Here is a 12578-nt window from a genome sequence, read left to right as displayed (position 1 = left end):
ACTCGACGCAATGATCACTACACCTCCCCCAAGTATTATTTTTTTTAACGAAAGGAATTACATGTGAAGAATATATATGTAGCTTGGGAGTTATGCTCAAATGGGGGTGTTGTGTTTTCAATTGTTCTATGAGCAACCCCAAATTATTCTCCATCGCTTCAATTTCTTCTTGGGATTTCGTACAGTTATTACTAAATCCCATTCCTTCTGATAGTGTGGTCATTATATTTCGGAATCCGGACACGTCCACAGAAGGGGGGAAAACAGATAAGATTTTGGTGGCGTTTTCTGGGTTCAGGACTCGGCGGGTCTGTAAAAAAGAGACATCTAGACATGCCTTCTAACGTATTTAGCTACCTGATTACCCGTCATTTGCTGGTAATAAACTCGAGGGTCACATTTGATTGAGACCAGTACAGTTTCCAACTTTTGTCTAGTTGGTCCTTTCCCAACAAAAAGCTCTTCCTCCAACTTTTCCTTTTCTTTCATAACGGTAATTACCAAATTAGAATTTGATTCGATTCTCTTTCTGACATACAACAGCCTATCTTCGACATGATCTTTTCGTTCAGTGATAGTGGGTTTCACATTCAATTTGCAATCAAAGCAAGAAGTGAAAGCTGATGTTGAATTCATGCATTCTTCCAGTGAGAATAGGTTTCCACATGAGGTGTGAAATGTTTGGGAGCACTCTGAACACTGAAATACATCTTGATTCTGATGCTTTGAATGTAGGTAATTGAAGCAGCAGTGTGGAGATGAGCAACCAAAAACAAACGGAGTGGTAGGTGTAATATTGTTCTCCATTTTTTCGTAAACTGAAATGACGTCGAGCATGAGATTCTCTGTGTCCTGCAATCCGATGTGAATACGAGTATAATCATCTAATTCAGCATTAAGCATTTTCAGATATTCCCGTTGCTCTTTAGAAGATTCCGGCAAATCTCCAAATTTGAAATCTACTTTGTTACATAATGCAAAAAGAGGATCGACCACGTAGGCTTTTACCAAACCCATGAATATATGTAATGGAGGTGGTTCAACATCATATGGCTCAATATTCAATAATGGATTCCATCCATCGGTTCTCATCTGCTCCAGTGTGCGAATTTCTCCTGAAGTGGCAAAATCAAAAGATCCGATGGTATCCCGATTTTTTCCTGATTTACAAATCTTGATGTTACATGTAAAACACGGATCGGAACACGACTGTCCGGGATGCTGGTAAATTGAGCTGATAAATTTGCAGTCTGCGACCATTTTAATTCGAACTTTACGTTTCACGATTTTTCCATTTTCACAGTACTCAATCGATGTCAATTTATTCAGACTGTCGAAAATAATTCCGAAATTCTCTTTCAGAGAATCATGGTTGTCTGTTCCAGTGTACCATCCTAACAGTAGCAACGAGTGTGAGCTATTTGGCTTACTACAATTTTCAATGATAATACATAACTTTGTCTCTTCTCCTCCTTTGTCTCCCGTTACAGCAATCACGATATCTTCCTTTGTTCCACTATCAAAAACAAGATTGGAGAAAGCATCCAAAGATTCAAGTCTTCTCCTCAAAACACTTTCCACATTCAGACATGCAACTACGGTCTTTGGCACCCGAAATAGCCTTCCGCAAACTGTCTTTTCCAACATAGTCGCCACGATACTGTAGTCGCTTCGAGGGTCGTATCTTTTCCTTATACTATCAACAGACAATCGTGAAGCAAACACATCGAACGATAACTTTGAAGATAAGAAATGTTTTAATCCCTGCATAACAGAAGCCGACAACTTGAATTGGAGAACCACATGAAATGTTTCCTCAGGAGTTAATTTCAATCGAAATTGAAATTCATGATTTCTATCAAAAAAAGATACCAAATCAGTGACAAAGAGGTCCAGGTCTTCTTTACCAACTAGCTCTTCCATGAATCTAACGACTCGCTGACACCTAACATTCTTCGTCAGTTTTCCAATTTCTGCGTATTTCTTCAATATTTTGCCTCCTGATGGCGACGATGAAATCGATTTTCTCTTCTCTTCTTTCAGCTCATTTATCAAATTATCGTTTTCCATTTCTAATATAGATAATTTTCCGTATGCATCTTGTAATTCTCTTTTTGTTGTCAAATGAGATTTGCACTCATGGTTCAACTCGGTATCTTTTTTTGTAGCTTTTCACTCAATTTTTCGAGAGTTTCTTGCAGATCTATTTTCAGTTTTTGTTCTTTTATCAGTGATTCATTCAGGGTGTCAAATTTTGATTTCCAGAGCAAAGATTCGACGTTTGCCGTTTCAACTTTTCTTTTTTTCACGTTGCTGGCGCCGGCTTTCGAACGAGGTGACGGTTTCGGCATCTGAATCGTACTTGTTTTAAAATGATTTTTTCTCATATTTGCTATCTTCCTACTCTTTGTCAGCTTAATGTTCCCATTTCCATTATGAATCTACCACTACGAATCTTAGCTTTTTCCACTCTTTACCAACCTTGTCTCTAACAATCTTGACCCAACAGCCGCCTCCCGTCTCACTGAACCCTGTCTTCTCTGAAACAGTTGTATGTAATTGAAATGCAATCCTATAGAGATCTCGAAATAACAATGGAACATATCAAACACTCTTTTTGCACTAAACTCTTTCAAATTCGATAATATTTCAGCTTATTTTATTCAAAACCTTCTTCTTTTAACGTTCGAAAAAAAAAATTTTGTCGAAAAAATGTTATTCTTTTCCTTTCAACTTTTTTTTTCCGGAGAGATGTGACTTGTTTTTGGTCTTGAAATGTTCGCCGTCAAAAACTGCACAATTGTTACTTCTTTAGAACACGCATCGACATTTCCAACAACTTTTATAGCCTGAAAACCTTGAAAATCTTGATTTTTCAGTTGATTTTTTAAAAACTTATTCATCTCTGCAATTTCTCAACCAAATTTTACGTTTTTACATTTATTCGATCCGTTTTCAGTCTGTTATGAATTGTTACTACATTTGGTGCGAAGAAAATTGGTTAAATTTGAAATAATTGAAAAAAACTTCATTTTTTCATAAAAACGGGTAACGCGCCAGCAATCGGCGCAATCGCGCTCCGTTGCGGATTATCACTTTGAAAGACTGTGGGACTTTCGAAAAAATTTAAAAGTTTCATATTTCATCATAAACTCGGTTTATCGCTCAGAAACATCGTACTTGTTCCCTGCACTTTTGACGTTTCCATGATATGACAAACGATACCTATTCAAAAACGCTCTAAAGCTTTTTATAAAAAACACGTGGTATCGTTTGAAATATCGTACGTTTCTGAGCAGAAAGTTATAAACTTCTAATAAACTTCGTTTTCTTTTTGTTTTGTTATTTAAAAACATTTGTATGATGCTTTTATTGCAATTAACCTATTTCTCCGCTAGTATTCCACGGAAATCAACAATCTATTCAGGTTATTTCAGGAAATGACCGGTCTACCTCCAGATTCTCCAATCGATATTCGTGCACTTGTTCTCTATGACGCTCATAAGTCGAAAACTGTCGAAAATTCGTACAAAAATTACGAGAAATTGTGTGAAGTATTGAGAAAAGAAGCGATGCCAAATGAAGAATATGAGTTTTACTTCAATCAATATCTCAAAGAAGCCAATTTTCCGACAAAAAATGAAGAAAGGTTTTTGACTGGGATACATTTTTCCGATATAATCTATATTTTCAGAGATCCCCCGGTGACAGATATTCGTTACTGCATTCTATCTGATGTCATCAATGGAAAATCAGTTGATGGCTCTTATACTGAGTTGTGTGAATCGTTTGGATCCATTGAAATCGATAAGAGTGATCATGGTTATTGGTACCAACGATATAAGGATAAACGGTAAGTGTTACACCCGGAATATCACGAAATCGAGAATTTTTTCAAATTTTCAGTCATCCCTCAACACCACCAGAATTTTCCAATTTGCCATATGATGTCGTTGAGAAAATTGTAGAAGAATGTGATTTATTCTCTATGTGAGTCATAATATCATTGATTCTTCATTCAAACTATAATTTTTCAGTGTGAATCTTCGAAAAGTGTCACATAGTCTCAAGAACGTTATCGAACATTCTAAACCTCCTTGCGCTGATATCAGAATAGAATGTCTAGAAGATTGGGTTTCCTTGCACTGCGATAAAGAAGTTACATCAGTATTCTCTGGCCCGAACGCGGAGGATGAGTATTCTGAACTGTGTAACCATGATGACAACGTAAAGAAAATCTTCGATGCGCTGAAGTTGGCATTCCACAATCCGAAACTTCGATTGAACTCTCTTGACGTTCAAACATTCAACTATTGCGGAGAAAAAATATCGCGCCCTAAAAAAAAGAACGAACGAAATCAGAAGATGTTCAACTATCTTTTCAATTCATTGAATCACAAAATCCACGTGGAACACTGCTTGATTAGTTCTAAAACTACAGAAGATGCGATTACTGTTTTGAAGAGTCTGAAACCTGGAGTACTCGAGAAATTGTCATTATGTGGATCGAATAAAGTGTCAAATATTGATCGTTTGGTGGAGATGGAACAATGGAAACAAGCTGAACATTTGGTTATCACCAGAGAAGTTCCCACATCGATCGAATATTTTGGTCATTTTAAAACATTTGTAATCGAATTTCGGTTTTTTACAGCTGATTATTTGGTTGAGCTCGTTGATGTTAGTGTAATCAAAAGAAAAGATTTCATATACATTTAAAGTGTTTTCAGTTGGTTTCCAATTCTTCAAAATTCGAATCATGCACGATAATCATCACACCAAGAATTTATGAAGAAACCATCAAAGAAGTACTGAACCTTCAACGGAATGCTTTTCCAGAAATATATTCGATTCCAAATTCAAATCTCGTCCTTGAGTTTATGCACGAAACAAACTATTTTCGTGATTTAGCAAACAAGATCAAAATCACCGTCCAAGTCAAATAACCATTCGCTTTCCCGTGTTTTCCTTGTTAATTTGTTGAAAATAAAATGCATATTGTTCTCTTTTTCTCAAATTTTAAAGTCATCTTTCTGGTGCGCTGTTATCCAAGATACTTCCCTGAGATTATCAGATATTTAAATGACAGTTTTTAGTCATTATTTTCTAACTTTTTTGTTAATTTATTCGATCGAATTTGGCTGTCGCACTTTTCTTATTATTGGGTGTGGTTACTGTAGTTCGGAAAGTACGCAAACACCGCGCTTGCTCAGTGAGAAAAATTTTCAGCAAAAACGAGTTTTAAACTTGAATTCCGTGTTTCCGTCTCAAAATTTATTCATATTTTGCAGAGAAAATGTCAGTAACTCCTGCAATCAATATCTACGAATCGGTATTTGCACAAACGGACAAAACGGATGCGATACTTGTCGTTCAAGGAAAGAAATTGCATGTTAATAAAACGGTAAATTTGTTTTTTTTTTCAAATCAAATTGTATTATTTTCCAGCTTCTCTCCTGTCATTCCGACTATTTTAACGCTCTTTTCAATGGAGATTTCAAGGAAAAATCAATGCAGGAAATCCCGATTTACGACGTTAAATTCGAAGACTTTGCCACACTTTTGAGTCTTGTCCATCCGTATCCAATCAAGCCGACAGGTACTAATTTTATATTTATAAAACTGATAAATCTCATTTTTTCAGAGCAAAACGCCGAGAAACTTCTTGAACTTGCCGATCGATTCTTGCTGCCAGCCGCTAAATACCACGTGGAATTTTTTATAATTTCTACTGATTTTGATGCGAATAAAAAACTCGAATTGGCCGGAAAACATGAGCTAGAAAATCTTCTTTCTCATGCTCTGAAACTGTACAAAACGAAAGAGGAACTCGTTCCGATGAAACAATTTTTGGGATTTTCGGCGAATGTGAAAGCGAAAATTTTGGATCGACAAATCGAATTGAATACAATCAGTTATAATTATAAGGTTCCTGCTCGAGACACTATGGGTTGGAGGGAGATGACTGAGTCGGGTTGGAGGCAATAATTAGGACAATTTCAGACGGGACATGACGGATTTCGACGTTATTGAAAATCTTTTGTTATGCTTCTGTTTTTTTGTTGTTATTTCTGATAAAGTTGATTTTGTTATTTCTTTTTACATTGTTATTTCTGCTGCGTTCCACTCGCTTCTATTACTTTCTGACACCTGTGATTCAAACTTCACAGATTAACTTTTTACAGAAATTTTCATAAAATGAATCGACCACCTCCGGAGTCTCCAATCGATATTCGTGCACTCATTCTCTATGATTTTCATCAATGGAGAGGAGCCAAAAAATAATACGAAAGTTATGAGAAAATGTGTGAAATAATGGGAAAAGGAGCGATTGCATTTAAAGACTATAAGTATTGGTTCAAACAATACTCCAAAGAGAATGATAGGCAAGAAAAGAATTCTGAATTAAATATATATATTTTTTTAATTTTCAGAGATCTCCCAATACCAGACATTCGTGGATGCATTCTTTCTGATGTCATCAATAGAAAATCTGCTGAAAAATCAATCGATGATTTGTCTGAAGCATTCAAAAATCATGAAATCGATAAGGAAGATCATGATTATTGGTTCAAACGCTTTGAAAATGGACAGTCATTTACTCGTGTAACATTCTCCGATTTCCCAGAAGATGTGATCTCTGAAATTATTGATAGATGTGATATCCAATCATAGTGAGCGAATTATGAAGGGAAAACTTTTAAACGTTTTAGTTTTCAGTTTGAATCTTCGCAACGTTTCATATCGACTTCGAGCCATTATAGATCAGCAGGCGCCTCCTTGTACTCACATCGAGTTCGATAATACAGTGTTTGGTTGCCCAGACGTCATTGTGGATGGTGCACTTATCGTTGAATGGGAATGTGATGTTTTGTCCCGTCTTCCATTGGAAGTGATTAAAACACGTGTACTCGGAGTATTGGAACCTTTACTGAGAAATCCGAAACTTCGTCTGAAAAATTTCACGTTTTATACCAATTCTCGTTTCTGGTTTGAAGGCGCTTTTTTGCATACTGATGCCGTAATCAATCTACTCAATTCATTGGATCGTAAAATTCACGTGGAGAACTGCACGATTTTCGCTGAAGAACCAAAGGACTTAATGAACGTTTTACGGTGTTTGAAACCGGGAACACTCGAACAAATGAGTATTTCCCAAGGATTTGAACAAAACTATATCAACGAAATTTCCGAAATGGATCAATGGAAACAGGCGAAACATCTCGAATTGCGTGTATTTGGAGACGGATTGCCACCTATCGATCATTTTCTTCATTTTTCAACAATTGAAGCGTATTTTGACTCGATTTCTTTGACAGATATAGTCAACCTTTGTGATGTAATTTTTATATTTTCTGACAAACTTCATATAATTGAATCTCAGAGTGTATCCAAATGGACCAACTTCGAGCATATCAAAATCGAAAATCAGGAGATGTGGGATACGGAAGAAGTGATGAGAGGTCTGAACCTACAGCCAACTGCCTCTTCAGAAGTTTACTCAATTCCTAATTCAAATTTGTTTTTTCAGTTTTTGAATCGATTCGGTTCGGAATCTTTTAAAATCTACAAAAATTAAATGCTATTTTCTCTTGTTTCATTTCAATTGTTGTTGGTTTTTTTGTTGTTAACTTTGTTGTTGAATTGTTTTTTTTTGTGTTGTTTCTTGAAGAAAAACCGTTTCTTCTATTAATATCTGTAATGCGTATGACCCGCATTTTGTTATTTTCATGTTTATTTTACTCATTGGAAACGCTGTCCGATAAATTATCAATCGGATACAACTGATTCAATTCTGGTGGCGGAGGAAAAAAGCTGCATGTGACGAAACATTTCGGTTTTGTTGTCATTTCTGATAAAGTTGATTATGTTTTTTCGTTTTAAATTGTTATTCCTCCTGCGTTCCACTCGCTTCTATTACTTTCTGACAACTGTGATTCGACTAGCACAGATTAACATTTTCGCAGAATATTTCAAAAAATGAATCGACCACTTCCGGAGTCTCCAATCGATATTCGTGCACTTGTTCTCTATGATATTCATCAATGGAAAACCGCTGGAACATCTTATGAAAGTTATGAGAAATTGTGTGACAGGATTGGAGAAAAAGTGATTTCCTATGATGATTATGAGTATTGGTTCAATCAATATCACAAGGAAGAGTACCTGGCGAGAAGGGAAAATGATGCGAGGTTTTTATACTTTCTATTTTATTTCATCAAGTTTTTTCGAGAAAAAATTACACTCGGGTCATTTTTTTCAGCGGAACAGCAATCGTGTCCAGAGATTATCTGATTGTTCCTTTGTACACTCTCCAATATCTCAAAAAATCGGGAATTGAATATTACCGCGAGCGCTTCAGCTTAATTAAAAGGTTTGCGAATCGTTTCCGCCAGAATTTTATGATTTTTTCTATTTTCAGTGATACCTCAAAACCAGACATACGCGGATGCATTCTTTCTGATGTCATCAATGGAAAATCTGCTGAAAAGTCATTGAATGATTTGTGTGAGGCGTTTGAAGATCATAAAGTCGATAAGGAAGATCATGGCTACTGGTACAAGCGCTTCGGCAACGGAGGCTTATTCACTCGTATCATTTTCTCCGATCTTCCAAATGAAATTATCGCTGAAATCGTAGGAAAATGTGATCATTTCAGATCATAGTAAGCGTTCAGACTTTAAAAATGAGACTATTTAATAATTCTTACAGTCTGTCACTTCGAAACGTGTCACGTCGTCTCCGAAACATTGTCGATCGCTCTAAACCTGCGTTTACTAGTATATCTGTCGACGTTGCAGATGATTTCATTCAATTCATGTTGAACGATAAGGAATCATTGATATATGTTGAAGAGGAGGAGTTCGAACCGGAAGACACAGTAATGACTCTCAATTGTCTGAAATTAATACTTAGCAATCCAAAACTCCAATTGGACAGTCTTCACATTGTCCATTGGCAAGAGGCGGAAAGGGAGATGTTTGAAATGATCCTTGATGTTTTCAACTCATTGAATCATCAACTCCACGTGAAGCACTTCTCGTTTCGAACCCCTTATGTGACCTGTGTGCCAGATGTCGTGAAGCATTTGAAACCTGGTGTACTGGAGAAATTAACGTTGGCTAGGCAAGAAGACGATCAGATGATTGTCGATCAATTATATGGGATGGAACAGTGGAAACAAGCGAAACACGTGGACGTCGACGACGTGTTCATTTCTATCGAGCACTTTTCTCATTTCACTTCATTCGATGTTTCTATTCCAATGTTTTCTGCTGAAGAAGTTGTCGGATTGATCAATGTTAGTGGTATACATACTTGAAAAATTGTGCTTTTACATTTTCAGGCAGTTTCTACATTCATCAACTTCAAGAGTTGCCGTTTGGAAATATTGGATTTGGAAACAGTCAAAGATATGCTGAATCTTCAACAAACTGCTTCTCCTAAAATGTTTTCGATTCCAAATTCGGATAGTAAGCAACGCAAGACTTTTATACTCAACTACTAGTTTATTATTACTCAAATGTTACAAGTGAAAGGGTGAAAGAGGGTTACAAAGAGAAATAGGGACTGGTGCAAGTTCACCCGTAAGAACTGCCAAGAGAAAGGGAATTCTCAGCTTATATAGTGGTGAAAAGGGGGCGGAGTTCGTAAATCCATAGATTGGCGCCATGGCGGTTGAGCGCCAGGTCAAACAGTCCTCGTGGTGGCGGAGTGTCGTTGTGGCGGTGGCGGCGAGAGAGCGTTGGCGACGAGAGAGGCAGCAGACACGACGACGGCGGCGATGACAGTTGCAGGCCTAGGAATTGAGGCGACGAGACTGTGAGCGGAGGCGAGCAGTTTCGACGCGAAATTATTGACTTCTGAAAGTGTCAAATTTGGTGAAACAACTGTGGGCTTTAGACAAAGAGCCGAGCAGGCCTAAGGGATTCATCCGAATACCTTACACCTCCCCCCTTTAAATAAAACGACCGCCCTCGGTCGGCAATTAAACAACCTTCGGGTTGAAGATACACTTAAGTAAACTTGCGTGAACTTCAAATTTGACTGCAGACGTTGCGTCCTCTTGTAGAGTTCAGACTTCTGATGGTCCTTGGGCTTGGACGTAGCCATGTTGTGGGTGGTTGGAAAGTATAGAGACCAGAGCGCGTAGGTCTTGGAACCCGCGCATAACGCTTACTGGATATTTCGACATCGTACTTGATCCTTGTCGAAATGGATCTTCTTCTCAGAAGTTGTCGATCGTAGGCTTGCTCGTCGAACCTTTCGGTTTCCTTCGGTTCCGAACCGACTTCTGCCTTGATCCTGTAGCTGGTTCCGACGTTGGAGCAGCTTCCTTCTTGTTCTTCCTCGTCTTGGCTGACGGCTTTGATGTCCTTGAAGTCGATGCAGACTTCATTGAACCAAAATGAGCTGACGATTTTGTTGTCCCCTGTTGACCAAATGATCCGAACTGGATCATTCCTTACTTCGGAAGCTACCTCCCCCCTTGGTTCGATGATGGCGAATCGACTTGAGGGACGGTGATTACTGCAAGTAATCCTCCAAGGTATGAACCTTCAGTCGTGGCGACCGTTCCTTCACGAATTGTTGGTAGAACCAAAAATGATTAACTTCGGAGTTGAACCTTCCGGATCTAGCTTGACATAGCTGGAGCTATTGACGTCCTAACGAATGGTGCACGAATCTTGAAAGATTCCTGAGAAGTCCTCCTCGACTGTGATTGCCTGTTGTTGGACATAAGCTCGGACTGCTAACGACAGTGATCCAAAGATGCACTAGTTGAGCTTGCTTGTGGTTGGACGGCTTGCCATAAGTTTCTCATTCATCTCGAAGAGCTTCCCGACTTGCTTCTGGAGCTTCACAATCTCCTGAGCTAAGTGCGACTGACTGGAGACTGGCGAGGCCTTTTGGCGTGTTCCTCCGAGAGTTCGATTGTTAACTCTGGGCTGGCTTTGGTTTGTGACTCTGGGTCCAGATCTCGGTCCGTCAGATGTGACCTTCCTTTCCTTGCTTGGAGAGCGTGAAGCCGATCCTAGCCTTCCTGCCGTAGCGACAGATTGCTTTGCCTTCTTGGGGCATTCCCAAGCGAAGTGACCAACTTGTCCGCAGAAGAAGCAAATCTCTTTCCGATTCAGAGGTGACTGGCTCTTGGAGCGCTTGAAAGACTTCAACTTCTCCGTTGAGGCAAACTCTGGAATGAACCTTGAATCCATCTTGTTTGACCAACTACCGATATCGCTAATCGGGTCAGTGTTGTCACTATGATCCTTGCTGGTCCGTGTCGAGTGACTGCTTGCAACGCTGCTCGCTGATAGTCGACGATGACCTTCCCGACATTTAGTTTCTTCTCCTAGCGGGACGATTTTCTTGCCGAACTGAACTTCGGCGTGCTTGATGTTTGCAGCTAGCAATTCCAGTTTCAGATTCAACGGTTCTATATGTGCATCTCTGCTTCTCAGGTCTCGCCGGAGGTTCTCGATCGTCTCCCTGGAATCCGCGAGATCAATCTTTGCTTGAGCAGCTTCAGCGAATCCTTCTCGGGCTTTCTCCGACCATTGCGAGATGAGATGTCCTGCTTCGCCGTAGTAGTGCTCACGGTAGTAGTTGCTGTATCTCGGTTGCTGAGGAAACATTGGGACCAATTGACCGACCTCCTGAAGTGGCTGAGTGACTTCGTCCGACCAGACGTCACGTGGATCCTGTCCTGGCATCTCCCTTCTTGGCTCGCGTTCGTCTTCTTGAACAGTTTCAACTTCTTGAACTTCCCGAACTTCGCATGGAGTGGATTGTGTTTTGACAACATGCTCACTGAGCTGATTTATAGAGAAATGGACGGTTGTCAGAGCAGAACGGACTGCCGCGCAGGTCATAGAACCCGCGCCACCAGCAACCCATCTGCTCACCGTTTTGTCATTTGACAATGACACCTTGCTTCCGGAACGTTCCGGGGAAGAGCCGGCGTCGCTCTCCCTTGACTCTTTCTTCTTTGCTCGTTGCATCTTCCCAAGGATGAGGTAGACTGGAAGAATTCAGGTATTATGTAAGACAAATACCACAAAGAAACGTTAGAACACGCGGATAAATGATTTTCGAGGCGATTGGCACATAAAACTGGTGTCCGAACACGCCTTCCAGGTTATGAAACCGTTAAATGTGACGAGCGAAAAATGACAAAGCTCGTGTGACACCACATTTGATCGAAACATGCTCGAAAAATGAGCGATCATTGGTTTTTAGGACGAAAAACCAAACGAATTTTGCAATTCCTTGCGTTTCCCGCGTCACTGTCGGTTGTCGGTGCGAGACCTCTCCTTTGCAAAAGTCGGCGCGCCTTTAATACCGTATGCCACGAATTAAAATTCCAGGGTAGGCGACCGAATGGAATTGAGCCAAATCGCATCGAGAACCAGCGATTCTAGTGAAAAATTTCGGCGACACCAAAATTTCAGGAGTGAAATGTCCTTCGTTCTTGTCGTCGAACGTCCAAAACGATCCAAGACTGGCTATTTGCAGAGTTTTCAGGCGATTTTCCACGTCTTCAGGACTTCTCCGATCAGTGCAGGTTGCCATTATCG

General features: G+C 39.5%; 4 protein-coding genes across 4 annotated transcripts; 2 read left to right on the top strand and 2 right to left on the bottom strand.

Annotated features, from left to right (window-relative positions):
• Positions 1-327: 327 nt before the first annotated feature.
• On the bottom strand, positions 328-2070 carry GCK72_021041 (uncharacterized protein; the record flags this gene model as incomplete). The annotated part of the gene is made up of 1 exon (XM_003094194.2): positions 328-2070. The coding sequence occupies one exon, from the start codon at positions 2068-2070 to the stop codon at positions 328-330; it is 1743 nt and encodes a 580-aa protein (XP_003094242.2).
• Positions 2071-3440: 1370 nt separating this feature from the next.
• On the top strand, positions 3441-4946 carry GCK72_021040 (uncharacterized protein; the record flags this gene model as incomplete). The annotated part of the gene is made up of 5 exons (XM_053733969.1): positions 3441-3649; positions 3695-3853; positions 3907-3990; positions 4038-4680; positions 4731-4946. The coding sequence occupies 5 exons, from the start codon at positions 3441-3443 to the stop codon at positions 4944-4946; spliced, it is 1311 nt and encodes a 436-aa protein (XP_053582882.1).
• A 3034-nt stretch (positions 4947-7980) lies between these two features.
• On the top strand, positions 7981-9508 carry GCK72_021039 (uncharacterized protein; the record flags this gene model as incomplete). Its single annotated transcript, XM_053733968.1, has 5 exons — positions 7981-8192; positions 8264-8374; positions 8423-8665; positions 8713-9301; positions 9347-9508. The coding sequence occupies 5 exons, from the start codon at positions 7981-7983 to the stop codon at positions 9506-9508; spliced, it is 1317 nt and encodes a 438-aa protein (XP_053582881.1).
• A 182-nt stretch (positions 9509-9690) lies between these two features.
• On the bottom strand, positions 9691-10741 carry GCK72_021038 (uncharacterized protein; the record flags this gene model as incomplete). The annotated part of the gene is made up of 3 exons (XM_053733967.1): positions 9691-9863; positions 10181-10530; positions 10665-10741. 3 exons carry the CDS (start codon positions 10739-10741, stop codon positions 9691-9693), a joined length of 600 nt encoding a protein of 199 aa, XP_053582880.1.
• Between the last annotated feature and the right edge of the window lie 1837 nt (positions 10742-12578).

Source organism: Caenorhabditis remanei, chromosome V, assembly GCF_010183535.1.
Source record: "Caenorhabditis remanei strain PX506 chromosome V, whole genome shotgun sequence".
Taxonomy (NCBI): domain Eukaryota; kingdom Metazoa; phylum Nematoda; class Chromadorea; order Rhabditida; family Rhabditidae; genus Caenorhabditis; species Caenorhabditis remanei.
Note: the sequence above shows the minus strand (reverse complement) of the source record. Positions and strands in the feature narration are given on the sequence as shown.